We start from the raw sequence: 20,190 nt of genomic DNA, 5'->3' as shown, positions 1-20,190 counted from the left end.
GTATTAAAAAGGCTCTAACGTGCAGGGCTTGTGTAAGATTTCACTATCAATCCCCTTCTTTAATGTGAAGCAGCATGCAGTGTTCGCAGTTGGATATTAATAAAGCACGAGGGCTTCTGTGGAGAAACTCTCACCCTTTAGCCATTCAGTAGTACAATTATAAATTTTTGTCTCTACAAACCAGGGTCATATCCAAAGGCAACACTTCAAAGGGAGACTTTTAATAGGGAGCTTCCTTGACGATGGTGGGAAGATGGTTCAGTGTTTGAGATTATTAACAGCGTTTTTCACCTCTCTCCGAGGAAGGTTGGAGCGTGTTTCTTAGGGTGGAGGTTTGGCAGGCGTGTGAAAGGGGCAGGAGTCTATGATAGATGGTTGTGATGGGACGAATTTGTATTGATGAATTAAAGAAAGAAAAACTTGCATCCTTCATGACCATAGGGCCTTAATTAGTCAATTAAGCACTTTTAAAGTGTAGCCAACGACTATATGTAGGAAACGCGGCAACCAATTTTCACACAGTAAGGCCAGCAATAAGATAAAGGCTAGATAACCTATTTTGGGCAATGTTGATTGAGGGGCAAATATTATCCAGAACACTGGAGAGAATGCCCCTGCCCCTGTTCAGAATGAAATGTCTGAGCTCTCAGGTGAACTTATCAACTTATCCGATAGACAGCATCTCCTGAAAATGCAGCGCTCCCTCATTACTCCAATGGAATGTCAGAATTGATTTTACGCTCTGTGGTGGAACTTGAACCCACAGCCTTCTGACTCAGAGGCGAGAGTGCACCCCTGAACTGTGGCTGACAGCTAATACTGGCATAACAGCTAAACATTTGCTTTTGAAATAAGTTGTGAATACATGGCTGGCTGTATTATTCTTTATGCTCCTTAAGTAACTGGTTCCCTCAATGCTGGCAGCTGAGTTCACCGCTGCTGCACACTTCGGAGGTGGCGGGCTGTTGCAGAAGAAGATTTCATCTATGCAAAAGGGCGAAGAGGAGGAAGCAAAACCCAAATCCCGGAGAGAGTTCATTGAAGAGCTTATTGCTAAATCCAAGAAGGAGAAGGTATACTTTGCAAACTGCTTCAGGAAAATTAGTGTGGTGGTGTTGGTGGGTGTTGGTTTTTACCATTGGGGCGGGGAGGGGAAGCTGAGGCACCCCAGGCATAGGTGTCACAGCACCTATTTCCTAACCACATAGTCAGTGGTTGCAGTTTGGGGTTTGTCCAGTTAAATGAAGTTTGATGTCAGACCACATATTACAATTCCCATCTCTCTAGTGCATGCAAAGAGATGTCTTGAAGTGTTTCATGGGGCAATGGAGAGCAAATGGATGCCAGTTCAGCAAGAAGGTGGAGCAAGACAGTCAAAGGAAACTCTAGAACATGGTCAAAGTGGGTCTTAAGGTGGTTTTTGAAAGCTGGTAGGTCCATATGATGAGAGGAAGATGGCTGAAAGAGCTGAGAGTGGAGCAGCGGTCCAGGGTTTTGAGGCGTGTTAGCTAGTACCTGAGGCTGGAGGAGTCCACAGAGTAAGGAAAGGTGAAAGAAATTTCAGCAACTTGCAATTATATAGCACCTTCAACATAGTAAAACATCCCAAAGAACTTCACAGGAGCAATATGACAAAAAAACACCAAGCCACATAGAGACATTAAGACAGATGACCTTGGTCAAAGAGATATTTTAAGAAGTGTCTTAAAGGAGAAGAGGCAGAGTAGTTTTGGAAGGGTTTGGGGCCCCGATAGCTGAAGACAATGCCACCAATTGTGGAGCGATGGAAATTGGTGGCAAACAAGAGGCTAAGTTTGGAGGAGTGCAGATATTTTGGTGGGTTCTAGGATTGGAAAAGGCTATAGAGCTATGGAGTGGTGAGACTATGAGGGATTTGAACACCAGGAGACATTTAAATTCAAGGTAGACTGAACTGGGAGCCCACGTAGGTCATTGAGCACAAAAGCAATGAGTGGACAGGACTTTCTGAACTCGGATGCAGCTTCCGGGCTATGGATGCAGCTGCCGGGCTATGGATGAGCTGAAGTTCACGGAGGATGAGAATCTTTTAAGTTTCTGGCATATGGGAAGCCAGTGAAGGCTGGTGAGGATGTGGGCAGTCATGAAGGTCATGAAGTGTGGAGGTCACAAAGAGAGGGCTACAAGTGGTTCAGAGCAGTAGGTGATAAGAATGGGTTTCAGCAGTGAAACCGGTAATGGGTGGGATGTGTCACAGGGAAGCAGCAGTGCAGGTAGAAGGTAAAGGATGTTGCATTGTGGGGTGGGGATTTTGCAGAGCTCCAAGAATCCACACCTCTGGACAAATGTCTGAAGGTAACGGTTGAGGTGGGAGAAGGTTTTAAGCCTATATCGTGTAGGTATTTACAAGAACCGAAGAGGCTACCTTCACTTTTTTCCATTGTGAAGCTGGAAATGTCTTGATTCATTCTGGATGTCAGGATCTGAAAAGCAGATCCTGTCCTTATGTGCGACACATCTTTCTCACATACAATGTTGAGAGCAAAGGTTTGGCGTGGCAGTGAATAATGTGTGACAGTTCAGGCCCAAATGCAATTGATGTGTGATTTAACTGTGTAAAATAAGTTAAATCTCCCTCCTGTCTACATGTTGCCACATTGTGTGCAACCTATAATTAATTGAACTGAGTGATTTTGTATGGTGTTTATTTTTCACTGGTGGGCAGTGTTTTGCCAACAGGAGCTTATCCTCTCAAACGTTGCTCAATCCACCAAGTTACAGTTTTTGAAAAATATTTAACTGATGTGTATTTAAATCCCCTTTGTATATCTAACAACAATTTAGCATATTCCAGTCATTTCTATATAGAAACCCAATTCCCACTTATTTCCCCCTTGTGCTCAATCAGTTCAATTTGTCGCAGTAATAGATGTGAATTGACTTGCATTCCTGGTAGCACCCATTCCATGTTGTTCAATTCCGAAACTGAACATATAACTGTTTTAAGCAGGTGATCTTTAATTGCAAATTGCTGCACAATCGGGCTGAGACTGGACAAATTTAATTACAAATGCAGCCGGTCACTTTGTGTAAGTCACTGCATTTGACTTTTCCAGTGTTCGTTTCTTCAATGCTGTCTGAATTTTCACTGTGTTCCACAATTGGTTTGGCTGTTTCATTTCATATGGAGTTAGGTTGCACATCAGCCATGATCTCATTGAATGATGGAACAGGCTCGAGGGGCTAAATGGCTTCCTCCTGTTCCTGATTACCTATTTTTGGTAATGATGGAATGTTTTAATCTGAACAGCACGAGCGGCAGATGCAGCGAGACAAGGCACAGGAGCTGACCGAGAAGCTGGACAAAGATTGGAAAGAAGTCCATTCCCTGCTGGCTCACAAAACCCCCAAAGTCGAGCACAAGGAAGAGAAATCCAAGGTAAGTGATTTCAGGAACATTTGGCTGCTTTGTATGACCTCAGCCATTGAATAAGCTGCCTATTTTGAGCTGAGGTAATTTAAAAAAGAAATCACCTGAATTTTCACTGTCCCTTACAATGTTTTTCTTCTGTATTTATTCATTCATGGGATGTGGGCATTGCTGGCTTGGCCAGCACTTATTGCCCATCCCTAGTTACCCTTGAGGAGGTGGTGGTGAGTTGCCTTCTTGAACCATTGTAGTCCATATGGTGTAGGTACACCCACTGTGCTGTTAGGGAGGGAGTTCCAGGGTTTTGACCCAGCAACTGAAAGAACGGCAAATAATTTCCAAGTCAGGATGATGAGTGGCTTGGAGGGGAACTTCCAGGCGGTGGTGTTCCCAGCTATCTGCTGCAATTGTCCTTCTAGATGGTAGCGGTCGAGAGTTTGAAGGTGCTGTCTGAGGAGCCTTGGTGATTTCCTGCAGTGCATCTTGTAGATGGTACATACTGCTGCCACTGTGTGTCAGTGGTGAAGGGAGTGAATGTTTGTGGATGGGATGCCAATCAAGTGGTCTGCTTTGTCCTGGATGGTGCGGAGCTTCTTGAGTGTTGTTGGAGCTGCACTCATCCAGGCAAGCAGAGAGTATTCTATCACACTCCTGACTTGTGCCTTGTAGATGGTGGACAGGCTTTGGGTAGTCAGGAGGTGAGCTATTGGTGCAGGCTCCCAGCCTCTGACCTCTTTTATATATATATATATATATATATATATATATATATATATGACTGGTGCAGTTTCATTTCTGGTCAATGGTAACCCCCCAGGATGTTGATGGTGGGGGATTCAGCAATGGTAATGCCATTGAATGCCCAGAGGTGATGGTTGGATTCTCTTGTTGGAGATGGTCATTTGGGGCACGAATGTTACTTGCCACTTGTCAGTCCAGCCCTGAATATTGTTTTTCATTAGTTGCTTGTAATGCCTGGTTGCTGGCACTGAATGGTGCTGTTGTGCACTGTAAATTATTATAGGAACAGTTAAGTAAAATGTAGAGATTGTCCCACTGTCTGGATCTTAATGTTTCTCTTGTATGCTTCCGACCTTTCTTCTTAAGTGTTTAGCTAAGCCTTATTGTAAGAGATTCTGTTTTACGCATTGTGGTCATTCATGTCACCTGTACTTTTTTTTTAACCTTAAACTGAAAACCAGTGACATTTAACAAACAGAATCTTTGAAATTTCCAGCACAGAAAGAAGCCCATTTGGTCCATCATAAGTATGTTGGCTCTTTGGAAGAGCATATTGAAGAAACAGTTTCCCATTAACCATTAGAATAATTGCAGGATTTTCAGAAGCATTTATTTATGCTAGCTGATATCCTATGTCACGACATGTTGTAAATCTGTGGACATGCTGCTTTATAACATCGAGTGTTATACCAAACCTATAACATGCCATAAGGTGGAGCTATGTTTAGGTGGCCCATGTCAACCTGTTCTCATGTGAAAGACCTCTAAAGGGATCTAATACAGTAATATTTGATTGATCTGTAGCCTTTTGAGTTATGTGGCAAAGTTTTTTTGTCGTGTTACCCACCTGAAAGTCACTACACATCAGTGTAAAAGTTTCAGTATGAAACAGCCAGCATCTGTTCGCAACAAATAAGCGGAAGATGGAAGTCAGTTTGAGTTTACTTGCCTTTTATAGAGGATTACCAAATGTTTTCAAATTTTCAACTCCAGACCCTTCACCAAAATTGACCTCACCATTCCATGATTCTTTCTTTCTCTTTTTGTGCCTTTAAAAAATATATATATTATTTTGTTGCAACTTCTTACCATTTAAAATAGTGATATCTGGGGTGACAGAAGCACTGAAGAATTTTTTTTACAGGCAGTTAAATTCTTTATTATATTTTCAGTTAAATATAACTTCTAGCAAAAACTCCATTAAGGAGAAATCTGCATTCTTATGTGGAAAAAGTAGGGAGAGTTGGATGGCTCTTTCAAAGAGCTGGCATAGACATGAAGGGCTGAATAGCCTTCTAGTCTATATGATTGTATGAAAGTAGAGAATGGCAGCTGCATTATTTTCATTGGTGTCTAATATGCGTGACATCACTTGCTATACCTGTATCATCTCACTGGAAGAGACCCAGGACATACTGAGGATTGTACATGAGATCTTCCAGAGTTTAATGGCTCAGGTACTCATTGTCTTAACAGCTGAGCCATTGGAATGAGGAGTGTTTGGGGGAAGCTAAGCATATTGGTTAAAGGAACATGCCACCCATTTTACCGTATGTTTCTTGTCAATTGAAATTGAAAGCAACATTAGGGTTCGTTGCTTGCAGAGCATTTGCAGCAGAGAAGGCGTGGCAAAGTTAAAGCAGAAATGCAAGATAGAAGGATATGCTGAATTGTTAGATGAAGATGTATGGGAGGAGCCTCATGTGGAGCACAAATAACAGCATAAACTAGTTGGGCCAAATGGCCAATTTTTGTTCCCTAGACTCAATTCTAGACTCAATACATATTAAGATACATATCAAAATTTATGAAGTAGAAACTTCAAGTGCAATTTTTTTCCCTTCATTTTCTGATCCTTCTTCCTTCAGGCTGGGGATTATGATATTATTGTACGTGAGCTGTTCTTTGACATGAAGGCACAGCCCTCTGACCGAATGAAGACCAAGGAAGAGCTGGCGAGGGAGGAGCAAGAGCGCCTACAGAAACTTGAGGTATGGAATCTACTGAACTCTTTAGTGGGGATATTCTCACTGCTAACCTGGCAAATATTTAGCCCTCAACCATCATCGCAAAAGCATTATCTGACCTTTACCACATTGCTGTTTATATGACTTTAATGCTGATTTCAGGCAAAGCCAAGTCTTCAGTCAGCTCTTCAGACCTCATTAAAGTGTGATTACTTTAGTGATGAGATTCTTATTCAATGGCATGGACTCACATGCAACTGTTAACAATTAGGTACGGTAGTTGGAAAATGCAGACTTCAGGCATTTGCGCTGAGCTTGATTTTTGAAACCTGCATGTGAAAAGTTATCACAACGTGCAGAAAAATATTCTGATGGCCAGATGAGGATATTGGTGCAGATATGCTGTGAGTCACACTCAACTAAAACATGCTGTTTCATTGCTGCAGCCTATTGTTTACTGGCCCACAGCTTAAAGTGGGCACATCACAATAACATCAATGTGCCCACTATAATCAATTGGGACTGTACAAATCCACCCCCCCCCCACCCCACCCCACCGCCCTGGTCCCCCTCTTGTCGGTCAGCACAAATCACCAGAGAACAAGAAAATTCATTTTAATGCAGGCTATGTGAGCAGATGTCTCTCAAAATGAAACACGGGAGAGCAACTAGGCTGATGGGAATGTTGGGAGGTCAGGTACTTGAGGGAGTGAGATGGGACAGATGAGAGTATCATATAGAGGACGGAAGGGCCTGAGGGCAGATGTTGGAAAGTCCAGGGTAGACTGGATGGTGCCAGCAGCAGGTGAATGCAAAATGACCAACCATCCCTTACTTACAGATTGTCCTGTAATTGAGCCTACTTTCCTGTGTCATAGTTCTGACTGAACCCCCTTCCCCCCTCGCTCTAATGGAGCCCCATGCCAGAGTGTCCCTTAATTTTGCCTGAGAGAGTTTGTCACTCTGGACGAATGTGCTGCACAACTTTGGGTCATGCACCATCAACCACAACGAAGCAGAATAATCCACTCCCTACCCCTCTCCCTCTCTATTCTCCCCCCCCTCCCCACCACCACCATATACACACACGCACACACCTATTACTAACTAGTGACATATATGTTTCGTCTTATGTCCTTGGTATAGTCCCATGGGCACTGCTTTGGTAGAGTCCCACAAGACAAAAAGATCGACCTTGAGCCCCATGGCCATCATCCACATGTGAACCCTTTTCTTTTTCTTTGTAATTTTTTCCCATTCCCTCAGCCATCAAAGGCGCTTGACACAAGGCATCGTTCTTTACATGCACACCTTGACAGGCTTTTCAACTATGGATGTCTATAACAGCCAAGCCTGACCTTGAACAAAAACAGAAAATGCGGGGAAATATCAGCAGGTCCAGCAGCATCTGTGGGGAGGAAAGAAACAGAACTAACATTTTGAGTCCGTATGAGTCTTCTTCAGAGCTAAAGAGCAGTAAAATATGATGTAATTTATACTGTTTAAGGGGGGGTGGAGCAGGTGAAGCTGGATAGAGGGCCAGTGATAGGTGGAGGCAAAGCAGAGATTGCCAGAGATGTCATGGACAAAAGGACAAAGGGGTGTTAATGATAGTGGTACTGGTTAAAGGAGGTGCTGATGGTGGCATTAAGGTCAGAAAGCAGAATGTGATAATAGCAGGACAAGGGTAAGCACTCTGGAAAGAGCAACATGAGCAAGTGAAAGATGGCCCTTGTGGTGGTGGGGTGGGAGGAGGGGCCAATGGTGGGAAAAAGATTGAAAATAAGATAAAAGGTGGGAATAAAACAATGAATAAAAATGGAAAAATAAAAATTTAAAAATGGAAAAATAAAAATTAAAAAATGAAGATAAATATTGAAAAAAATGGGATAAAAACAGGGGCGAGGATGGAGGAGAGAGTTCATGGCCTGAAGTTGTTGAACTCAGTGTTAAGCCCTGTAAAGTGCTGTTCCTCCAGTTTGCGTTGAGCTTCACTGGAACATTGCAGCAAGCCAAGGATGGACATGTGGGCATGAGAGCAGGATGGGGTGTTGGAATGGCAAGTGACTGGGTCATGCAGACAGATCAAAGGTGCTCCGCAAAGCAGTCACCCAGTCTGCGTTTGGTCTCTCCAATGTAGAGGCGAATGCATTGGGAGCAGCAAATGCAGTCAATCAAATTGAAGGAGGTGCAAGTGAGCACTGATTCACCTGAAAGGAATGTTTGGGCCCTTGGACAGTGAGGAGGGAGGTGATAAACGGGCAGGTGTTGCACCTTCTGCGGTTGCATGGGAAGGTGCTGTGGGATGGGGATGAGGTGTTGGGGGTGATGGAGGAGTGAATCAGAGTGTCCCGGAGGGAACGGTCCCTACGGAATGCAGACGGGGGAGGGGAAATGAAGGGAAGATGTATTTGGTGGTGGCATCATGTTGGAGTTGACGGAAATGGCAGAGGATGATCCTTTGAATGCGGAGGCTGGTGGGGTGAAAAGTGAGGACAAGGGGGACCCTATCAAGGTTCTGGGAGGGAGAGGAAGGTGTGAGGGCAGAGGTGCGGGAGATGAGTCAGACACGCTTGAGGGCCCTGTCAACCACAGTGGGTGGGAAACTTTGGTTAAGGAAGAAGGAAGACATGTCAAGCGCCGTTTTGAAAAGTGGCATTGTCAGAACAGACGACAGGCAAAGGAACTGGGAGAATGGGATGGAATCCTTACAGGAAGCAGGATGTGAGGAGCTGTAGTCGAGGTAGCTGTGGGAGTCAGTGGGCTTGTAGTGAATATTGGTGAACAGTCTATCACCAGAAATTGAGACAGAGAGGTCAAGGAAGGGAAGGTCAGAGATGGACCATGTGAAGGTGATGGAGGGATGGAAATTGGAAGCAAAATTGATGAATTTTTCCAGGTCCAGACGAGAGCATGAAGCAGCACCGAAACAGTCATCGATGTACCGAGAAAAGAGTTGTCGGAGGGGGCCTGAGTAGGACTGGAACAAGGAATGTTCCACATACCCCATAAAGAGACAGGCACAACTGGGGCCCATGTGAGCACCCATAGCCACACCTTTTATTTGGAGGAAGTGAGACAAGTTTAGGGAGAAATTGTTCAGTGAGAACAAGTTCAACCAGACAGACAGTGGTGGTGGATGGGGATTGTTCGGGCCTCTGTTCAAGGAAGAAGCAGAGATCCCTTAGACCATCCTGGTGAGGGATGGAGGTGTGGCGGGATTGGACGGCCATGGTGAAGAGGAGGCAGCTAGGGCCAGGGAACTAGAAATTATTGATATGATGTGGGGCATAAGAGGAATCGCAGATTAGGTGGGAAGAGACTGGACAAGGGGAGAGAGAACGGAGTCAAGATAGGAAGAAATGAGTTCCATGGGGCAGGAACAGGCTGACACAAATGGTCTACTGGGACAGTCCTGTTTGTGGATTTTGGGGAGGATGTAAAAGCGGGCTGTCCGAGGTTGGGAAACTGAGGTTACTCTCGTCTGGAGGGAAGATCTCCAGAGGAGATGAGGTCAGTGACAGTCCTGGAAACAATGGCTTGATGTTCGGTGGTGGGGTCATGGTCCAGGGGGAGGTAGGAGGACATGTCTGAGAGTTGGCGCTCAGTCTCTGCGAGGTAGCGATCAGTACGCCAGACAACAACATCACCATCCTTGTCAGCAGGTTTGATAACAAAGTCAGGGTTGGACCTGAGAGAACAGAGTGCGGCAAGTTCAGAAGGAGACAGGTTAGAGTGGGTGAGAGGAGCAGAGAAATTGAGACAGCTGATGTCATGCTGACAGTTCTCAATGAAAAAATCAAGAGCTGATAAGAGGCCAGAGAAAGGGGTCCAGGCGGAGGGTGGGTGAAAGGATCCGTTGAACGGCGGGGGAGGACTCCTGCCCAAAGAAATGAGCATTAAGACGAAGGTGGCGGAAGAAGAGTTCAGCATCGTGCCGAGCCCGAGATTCAATATTCATTGAGGTGAGGGCGTAAGGGTATGAAACTGAGTCCTTTGCTGAGTACTGAACATTCAGCATCAGAAAGGGGAAGGTCGGGGGGATGGTGAATACATGACAGGGGCTGGGATTAGAAGACGGGATGGGGTCAGAGGGAAGGGAAGGGGTGGATGGTCCTGGACGGGTGTTGGTATCAAGCCTGACCCTGACATGGGTACACTTCTAGCGCAATGATCAGACAACAAGCAGAAGCAGGAATTCTAGGTGCTTTTTGTTCCCTTTTTTCACTTCCCCAGTTGAGCATTGTTATGACATCACATCATTCACTCTGCTAATCCTGCTGATAGCAGCTGACCTAATACAGATTAGGGACCTAATATATAATGACCAACTTTAGGACATCGAGTGCATTTAGTAAAAAAACTAATGCAGTTTGAATTGTACTTTTGTTTAACTTAATGGTTTCACAAACAAACACTGGGTGTTAATTGTGTGTTTTGACTCTGAATTTCAGGCGGAGAGAGTGCGTCGGATGCGTGGAGAGTTTGAAGAGAAAGGCAGCAACAGACCGAAACACATGTCTGCAGATGACTTGCACGATGGTTTCATCCTGGACAAGATTGACAAGCCTTGCCTCGTTTACAAGGTGAGGCTCAAGAACTGGAAAAATCGAAGCACTTCCCTTGGTTGGATAGAGTAGAGAGCTGCGCAGCAACCTGGAAGGCCTTTGTTCTGAGTTAAATATTGCACATGTGTGGCCATGTAAAGGAATTTAAAGGTATCAGACAGTGACAAAACTGGAACAAAAACAGAATTACCTGGAAAAACCCAGCAGGCCCGGCAGCTTCGGCGGAGAAGAAAAGAGTTGACACTTCGAGTCCTCATGACCCTTCAACAGAACTGGGATTAGAAGACGGGATGGGGTTCTGTTGGAGGGTCATGAGGACTCGAAGCGTCAACTCTTTTCTTCTCCGCCGAAGCTGCCGGGCCTGCTGGGTTTTTCTAGGTAATTCTGTTTTTGTTTTGGATTTCCAGCATCTGCAGTTTTTTTGTTTTTATATCTAGTGACTAAACTGGCACTGCACAACAGCAAAATTTTGTAGGGAACATTGTCAGAGAGTGTTTGCCACCATACTACGAGAAGGGAGTTTATTGGCTTGTGATCACTGTGTGATATTAGTGATAAATACTTTAGTGTGTTCCTTTGAAATTCTTTTGTTTGCTCTTTTAAAAGATATTAATTGTTTTGGGAGACTTTGTTAAACTAGCAGACTGGGCATTAACTCTTTGCTGCTGATGTTTTGCAGCATAAGCTCAACAGCAGCATTAATATGGCAAAACTTCGCAAAGACGCTTCACAGAGGCATAATCAATAAAAGCAGAGGTTGAGTCATTCAGGAGACAATAGCAGAGATGACCAAAAAGCTGGATCAAAGAGGCAGGATTTAATAAAGGAAAGGGTGACAGAGAAGTATAGCGATTTGCAGAGGAATGTCTGGAGTGTGGGGGCTGAGATGATAGGCTTTTTTTTTTTGACAGACAGCGATGAAAATAATTCTTATTGTAGTTACCCAAGATCAGTTTCTTACTCACTTACACACTCAGTTTCGCTATGTCATACCTAATACAACCTTAATACGTCCCACTTAATGCAACCTTATTCTTAGACAACTAGGAGCGATTCAGAGGTCTTGTTCTATCAGTAAATGATGTTAACTTCAGCATGTTAACATCATTTGAATCAACAGTGTGATCCAGCTGTTGAATTAAACTCTGCCCGTCAGAAGTAGGCTTGGCTATTATGCCATGTGTGGTTTAATGACTTGTAAACATCTACACATGAATAATGGCCACTTTAGGCAACATACTGGATGGTGAAGCACTTGTAGAACCATACCTCAGGAAAGAGTTATGAATATCCAGAGTGTGCCACCATGCTAGGTATTGGAGGAGGTAACATTGGGAATATTCAGTGTGCAGTTATCTGCCATACTGGGAGAGCTGGTGCACTCAGGGATGAGCCATTTTCAGCCTTTAATTTCAACCTTTCTGGATAACTGAGTAATGAAATATCACAATCACAGAATCACAATTGTTATGACACAGAAGGAGGCCATTCGGTCTATCGTGTCTGCACCAGTTCTCCAAACGAGCATTTCACCTAGTGCTGTTCCCCTGCCGCCTTCCCGTAACCCTGCACGTTGTTTATTTTCAAGTAATCATCTAATTCCCTTTTGAATGCCCTGATTGAACCTGCCTCCACCACACTCTCAGGCAGTGCATTCCAGACCCTAACCACTCGCTGTGTGAAAAAGTTTTTTCTCATATCGCTTTTGCTTCTTTTGCCAATTACTTTAAATTTGTGCTGTCTCATTCTCTATCCTTTAACGAGTAGGAACAGTTTCCCCTCTATCTACTTTGGCCGGACCCCTCGTGATTTTGAATATCTCTATCGAATATCCTCTCATCCTTTTCTTCAGGGAAAGGAGTCCCAACTTCTCCAATCTTATTTCATAATTAAAGTTTCTCATCCTTGGAACCATTTTCGTAAACCTCCCCTGCTGTCTGTCCAATGCCTTCACTTACTTCTTAAAATGTGACGCCCAGAACTAGACACACTACTCCAGCTGAGGTCTAACTAGTGTCTTATACAAGTTCAACATAACCTCCTTGCTCTTGTATTCTATGCCCCTATGAATAAAGCCTAGGATACTGTATGCTAGATGTAAAATAATATAACATATGAATTTTTTTTTCATTCACTCATGGGATGCAGGCGTTGCTGGCTAGGCCTGCGTATATTGCCCATCCCTAATTGCCCTTAAGAACATGGTGGTGAACCGCTGCAGCCCATGAGGTATAGGTACACCCACAGTGCTGTTAGGGAGGGAGTTCCAGGATTTTGACCCAGTGACCATGAAGAAACAGTGATATATTTCCAAGTCAGGGTGGTGTGTGGCTTGAAGGGGAACTTCCAGATGGTGGTATTCCCATATATCTTCTGCCTTTGTACTTCTAGATGGTAGCAGCTGTGGGTTTGGAAGATGCTGTCTATGCAACCTTGGTAATATAATATCATGAATATAAAATTTTTTGTGCCTTAATCATGACATGTGTTCTCTGCCTGAAGGTAGGTCCTTGGCTGATTGTCTACTGATGCTTCATTCTGAGCCATTTGCTTGGCAGTTTTTTATCAGTGGTGGTTTGCCATTGCTTCCACTCAGGAGCAGGGCAAGGAGGCATGTTCCAAGTTTACCTCAGCTGGAACAGGAATTCTGAACCACATGCTAGCCATCTAACCAACTGGGCTAACCAGCTTAATCCCCTTAATCATGTAATTGAATGAAAACTGCTTTGTTGTTGAGATGTTTTCCATTGTGTATGTTTGTTTTCCAATGTGCAGCCGCCAAAAAAAGTCTGAGCTAAATTTTGTTTTATTGAAAGGAAGGAAAGCTAGAGGAGCTGGAGGAGGAAGAGGAGCATCTGGGTAGTGAAAATGAAGAAGAAAATGGTGAAGACAGTGATGAGGATGAAAATGAGGAAGAGAATCAAAGCGGAGAAAATGATGAAGACAGTCATTCAGATCTAGAAGATGATAGCCATTCGGATCTGGACTCCGATGCCGAAAGTGAGAAGGATGAGGGTGCAGGTGATAAGGAAACAGCCAAAGCCACTTCGCAAAAGGAGAATGCACCAAGTGAAGAGGCAAGGAAAGCTATGATGGAAGCAGCCAAGACTGAGCTGCCTTTCACTTTTCCTGGTAAGTCATGGGCTTTTACTAGTGAGAGGCCTTTTTTGGAGATTGCAGTGGCTAGTACAGGTCCATGTCCAAGAACCCACTGACATAGTGGTCCAGCACTTGGTTCTGTGCTAGTAGGATCAGCTGTATGAGGAACCTTATAAAAGTCACACTGAATCGTGGCACTCAATTATGAGCTGGCCTAGTGGAGTTAAGATAGAACAACTGGATAGTTGATACTGCTCAGCTGCATTGCTGGAGTTGAGGTGCCATATCTAATGCCGGTGTTGGCATAGTACAATTGCACATAACATAAGAAATAGAAGCAGGGGTTGAACAGGCAGCTCGTCAAACCCTTCCTTTGCTGTTTATTCAATTAATTTCTGGCCTTCAACCCTATCCCAGACCTTCCCTTTTGTTCTTCACCTCCCTCCCCTTTTTCAGCAGCATAAAACTCATCACATTTCTACCTTTCTTCAGTTCTGAGGAAGAGTCACATGGAATTCACTGCCTAAATCAGTGGTTGAGGCTAGAATACTCAACTCATTTAAAAGGTAGTTGGATCTGCATCTGAAGCGCTGAAACCTGCAAGGCCATAGACCAGGTTCTGGAAAGTGGAATTAAAATGAGCGGCTAATTTCTTTTTCTGGCCATTGCAGACATGATGGGCTGAATGGCCTCTTTCTGCATTGTAATTTTCTGTGGTTCGTCTGGAAATATTAACTCTGTTTCTCTCTCCACAGATGCAGCCAGAACTGCTGAGTTTTTCCAGCACTTTGTTTCTGTTTCAGATACCCAGTATTTTACTTTTATTTTAGCCCCTCAAGCTTACTCTGCTATTCAACAAGACCATGGTTGATATTCTACATCAACACTTCCCTGGCCTAACCTCTGAACCACCCAAAAATCTATTTGTCTCAATCTCGGATATACTGAACTATTGAGCATCCCCAGCCCTAATGAGGTAGAGAATTCCAAAGGCTTTCAACCCTTGAAGTGACAATACTCAGTCCTAAACAGCTGATCCATTATCCTGAGACTTTAACCTCTAGTTCTAAACTCTGCAGCCAAGGGAAACAGCCTCACAGCAGCTACCCTATCGAGCCCCCTCAGAATCTTGTATGTTTCAATGAGATTGCCTCTCATTCTTTTAATAGCCAGAGAATAAAGCACATTCTACTCAATCTCTCCTCATTGGACAGCCATCTCATCCCAGGAAGCAATCTAGGGAACAAAAACAAAAATACCTGGAAAAACTCAGCAGGTCTGACAGCATCTGCGGAGAGGAATACAGTTAACGTTTTGAGTCCATATGACTCTTCATCAGAACTAAGAAATATAGAAATGAGGTGGAATATAAGCTGGTCGAAGGGAGGTGGGACAGGTAGAGTTGGATAGAGGGCCAGTGATAGGTGGAAGCAAAGAAGAGATTGCCAAAGATGTCACAGACAAAAGGGTATTGACGGTGGTGATATTAGCTAAGGAATGTGCTAATGTTGACATTAAGGGTAGAAAGCAGGACAAAAAAGGTACAGATAGCCCTAGTGGGGATGGGGTGGGGAGGAAGGGATCGAAATAGGCTAAAAGGTAGAGATAAAACAATGGATGGAAATACATTTAAAAATAATGGAAATAGGAAAAGAAAAATATATATTAAAAATATATATATAAAATCTTATAAGTTATTGGAAAAGTGGGGATCGGAAAGGGAGTGAGGATGGAGGGGCGAGTTCATGATCTAAAGTTGTTGAACTCAATATTAAGTCCGGAAGGCTGTAAAGTGCCTAGTCGGAAGATGAGGTGCAGTTCCTCCAGTTTGCGTTTTTCCAGGTATTTTTGATTTTGTTTTGCTTTTATCTTAGCAATCTAGGGAACCTTTATTGCACCCTCTCTATAGGCCAGACTTGCAGTGAGATCTGCCCAATCTCATTCGAATAGTTTTATTTTCACAGTCCCTGAGTCGTATGCTGATCTGAAGGCCCTGCTAATGGGACAGGTAACAGAGAAACAGTGCCTAATAGTGGAACGCATTCAGAAGTGTAACCACCCAAGTCTTGCTGCAGGAAACAAAACCAAGTTAGAGGTGAGTTCTTTATACCATAAAGAATCCAATTGTCGTTTTGTTTCTAACCTCTATTAACCATCAGAATCAGACTACTGGCATTCCATAAAGCACGATGTAAAACTGGCTGAATGTCACACTTACTTTCTTAAAAAAAATCTATATTTGCTCTTGTAAATGCTGATAAGCCACATTTATTACCCATCCTCTGTTGCTTAATATTCATATGTTCACAAAACCATTGACAAACAAAGGTATTGTACAATGAACCTTCGTATAAAATTACAATTTCAACAGAGGTTGTTAAAGTAAATACTTTAAAGCTCCATTAAAACAGCAGAGTAAGTCTTATTTAAATACTTGTACACTAATACTGTCATTGCTAAGCTATGCTGTGCTATACATGAACTCGTGACTTATGAACCTGTGATTAGCTCCAAGGGAGGGATGTGAAATATGCATGATATGCTGTAAAACTGCCCTTTCAGTTCCTCTTCCTGTACAATTCAAATCATTCTCTGCTTGCTTTAGCTTTGTCGCATCTGTCAGCAAAGTTTCAAGTGCTTCTTACAGTGAATTATTTTTGGAGTGCGATGTCTGTGCTATGTACACTATGGCTGCTTTTTCCATGCAGCAAGTTCCCTAAATTGCATGTATAAGAGGGTTTACAGCTCTGCCAAGTAGCTAATGACAAGAATTAATTATCTACCTACTAATTATTAATTGTCCATGGTGTCCCCCATGGGTCTGTACCGGCTCCAGTATGGTTCATTGTATTTATTAGACAGCGTACAATCTTGAAATATGTTGATGATACAAAAATTGACCAGCAGCAAGGAGGGTTTTTCAGGATTTCAGGAGAAATAGGCTGATTAATGGAATATGTAGGTAGGCAGCAGAAGCACTTCTAATGTGGAAAAGAGTGATGTACGATGAGTGCATATTTTATAGGGAAACACTGAAAGGTGTGAACAGAGTGACCGCCGAGTTCAAACACACAATTCCCTGAAAGAGCATGTAGGTGGATAAGATCACAAAAGAAGCCAGTGACATTCTGGGTTTTATAAGTATCTACGCACCTAAGAGTAAAGGATTAACAAAGTAATCATTTGCAGAAATCATTAATTAGGCCACATCTAGAGCAGGTTTTGGTGTCCCATTCTAGAAAGGACATTAAACCATGGTGTGTGCAGGGTAGATAGACCAAGATTATGCTGGAAATGGCTAACTGTGGTTATGAGGAGACACTTGCTACACTGGGACTACTTCCACTTGAACAGGGAAGGCTGGGAGAAGAGTTAATAGAGGTTTTTCACATTATGAAGGGTTTGGTAGAGGGCTTAAGAATATCACCTGAAACAGCAGCAATCATCAATTTAAAACTATCACAAAGAGATTAAGGAAAGGGTTTTCTTCTCCACAGATGTGGGTGCTCCTGGTAAGGTCAGCATTTATTACCCATCCCTAATTGTCTTTTTAGAAGGTACTGTTGAGCCATCTTCTTGAATTGCTGCAGTCCATGTGGTGAAGCTACTCCCACTGTGCTGTTAATGAAGCAGTTCCAGGATCTTGACCCAGCAATGATGAAAGAACAGCAATATAATTCCAATTCAGAATGCTGTGTGACTTGAAGGGGAACTTGCAGGTGGTGGTTTTCCCATGCTTCTGCTGCCCTTATTCTTGCAGATGGTTTTGGCAGGTACTGTTGAAGAAGCCTTGGCGAGTTGTTGCAGTGCATTTTAGGGATGGTATACACTGCTGGTACTGTGTCATTGTTGGAGAGAGAGAGTGTTCAAGAGGGTGGATGTGGTGACAGTCTAGTGGAATGCTTTGACCAGGATAGTGGTGAGCTTCTGTTGTTGGAGCTGTACTCGTCCAGGCAAGTTGGAAGTATACCTGACTTGTGCTTTGTCGATTGATGGTGGATAGCTTTGGAGAATCGGGAGTTGAGTTACTCACTGCAGAATAAGAGGAGTTGGGAGGCATCTCTAAGAAAGAGCAGTTGGACCATGGAAATCCTTTATAAGGAATGTTGAAGCACAGACTTTAGTATCTCTTTTAAGAGAAAATTGGATAAGAATTTGAAGCAGAGAAAGATCAATTGAGCAATGAGGAGAGAGTGGAACTGTGGGATTTAGTCTTGCATTGATTGGTCAAAGAATTGGCACCAGATGTGAATAGTGTCTTTATGTTGTAAATTTCTATGGTCCCATTAAATAAAATAATCACATTTATCATCCTTCATGGTGCCACTGTATTCTTGCATATTTTTGTAGTTTGCATACTTTTTATAGCACTATAAAAGGCTGTTTGGGCCAGCAGACTCACACAGTGTTCATGTGCCACATGAGCATCTGAATGATGCATTCCTCAGTAATTCTGGTGAGGCATGTGAATCATTTTATTGATGTTTTGAAGTTCCTCAGTGGGCCAGCAGCCATGTCTGTGAAGACTTGCCCCATTCACTCAGTCCGTCAGAGTCCTTTTCTCTTCCACATCTTTATGCTGCCCCTTAATGATAATATCTGTAGGCACAAGGTTAGTTTTGATATATATATGCTGATAACACCAAGTCCTCCCTACCATCTCTCTTGATCTCTTAACTGCATATGTCCTGTCTGTTGGCAGAAACTGTTTGGTTTCCTCTGGGAATATATTGGGGACTTGGCAACCAAGCAACCAGCAGAACTGAAGACAATTGATAGGATGGTACCGTAAGTATGAGACAGTTTTAAGAGCATTGTAGTTGCCTTTTAAGTGTTCTTAGGCGCATGCTGAGATATTTAGGTATAAATAGCATGGTAGAAAACTTTAAATTTACAAAGAATTTTCTGTTTCTTTTTGACATTATTGGGTGTGGTTTGAAATTTTTAAGTTTTAGGATCCATGTGAACATGAATTAGAGGTCAAATAGCCAAATGATAATCACAAATGTCAAAACTGACACTCCAGTACTGAAGGAGTGCCACACTGTTGGAGGTGCTGCCTTTTGGCAGATGTTAAACTGAGATGGACATAAAAGGTTCCATGGCACTATATCAAAGAGGAACTGGGGATTTATCCCTGGTGTCCTGACCAATATTTATCCCTCAATCAACATCACAGAAACAGGTTATCTAATCATTGTCACATTGCTGTTTGTGGGCTGGTGCTATGAGCAAATTGACACATTTCCTACATTACAACAATGGCTACACTTCAAAAGTACATAATTATCTGTAAACTGCTTTGAGATGTCTGGTGGTCATGAAAAGCACACTGCAAATGCTATTCTTCCTTTCTTTTTTGCTCTCTGATTGCTTCCCACTCGGGCAATGTTATTTTATTATTGAGGGAGGGAGAAAAGTTGCTCAAAGTCTCAACAGCTTCAAAAGAGAAACCTGGTTTCGACAGTCAGTGAATTGTAACAATATCCAGACTTGGACTTACAAGTGGCAAGTAACATTCGTGCCACACAAGTAACAGGCAATTTCCAACAAGGGAAAATATAACCATTGCCACTTGACATTTAATGGCATTACCATGGCTGAATCGCCCACTATCAACATCCTGGGGGTTACCATTGACCATAAATTGAACTGGACTAGCCATATAAATACTGTGGCTACAAGAACAAGTCAAAGGCTAGGAATCCTCCTCACTGCCTGACTCCCCAAAGCCTGTCCACCATCTACAAGGCACAAGTCAGGATTGTGATGAGTACTCTCCACTTGCCTGATGAGTGCTACTCCAACAACATTCAAGAAGCTTGACACCATCCAGGACAAAACAGCCCGCTTGATTGACACCCCATCTACAAGCATTCACTCCTTCCACCACTGACGCACAATGGCAGCAGTACGTACCATCTACAAGACGCTGTGCAGGAATTCACCACGGCTCCTTAGACAGCACCTTTCAAACCCACCACTGCTGCCATCTTGAAGGACAAGGGTGGCAGATACATGGAAACATCACCAGCTGGAAGTTCTCCAGCCACTCTCCATCCTGACTTGGAAATATATTGCTGTTCCTTCACTGTCACCAAGTCAAAATCCTGGAATTCCCTCCCTAACAGCATTGTGGGTGTACCTACACCACATGGACTACAGCGGCAAGTGCCGCTTATAGCACTATTGATGACCCTCTCCATCACTTTACTGAGAGTAGACAGATAATGGGCGGGGGGTAATTAACCATGTTTGATTTTCCTGCTGTTTGTGCAAAGGACACCATGTGGCAGTTCAAGAAGGCAGCTTACCACCGCTTTCTCAAGTGCATGTAGGGATGTGCGGTAAATGCTAGCCTAGCTCACATCCCATAAGTGAATAATAAAAGTTATTGTAGAGCCCC

At 43.3% G+C, this 20,190-nt stretch overlaps 1 protein-coding gene across 2 annotated transcripts in view; it reads left to right on the top strand.

Moving 5' to 3' along the window:
• Positions 1-20,190, top strand: part of nop14 (NOP14 nucleolar protein homolog (yeast)) — a 53,566-nt gene that overhangs the window by 18,706 nt on the left and 14,670 nt on the right. For both annotated transcript variants that reach the window (XM_041186544.1, XM_041186543.1), the window contains exons 5-11: positions 925-1,073; positions 3,290-3,418; positions 6,019-6,141; positions 10,572-10,703; positions 13,502-13,817; positions 15,749-15,879; positions 18,487-18,572. In XM_041186544.1, the coding sequence (XP_041042478.1) occupies positions 925-1,073; positions 3,290-3,418; positions 6,019-6,141; positions 10,572-10,703; positions 13,502-13,817; positions 15,749-15,879; positions 18,487-18,572 (1,066 nt within the window). The remainder of the gene's footprint in view (positions 1-924; positions 1,074-3,289; positions 3,419-6,018; positions 6,142-10,571; positions 10,704-13,501; positions 13,818-15,748; positions 15,880-18,486; positions 18,573-20,190) is intronic.

This window comes from Carcharodon carcharias, chromosome 4, assembly GCF_017639515.1.
Source record: "Carcharodon carcharias isolate sCarCar2 chromosome 4, sCarCar2.pri, whole genome shotgun sequence".
Lineage (NCBI taxonomy): Eukaryota > Metazoa > Chordata > Chondrichthyes > Lamniformes > Lamnidae > Carcharodon > Carcharodon carcharias.
The sequence above is the reverse complement of the archived record's forward strand: the minus strand, read 5'-3'. Positions and strand labels throughout refer to the sequence as shown.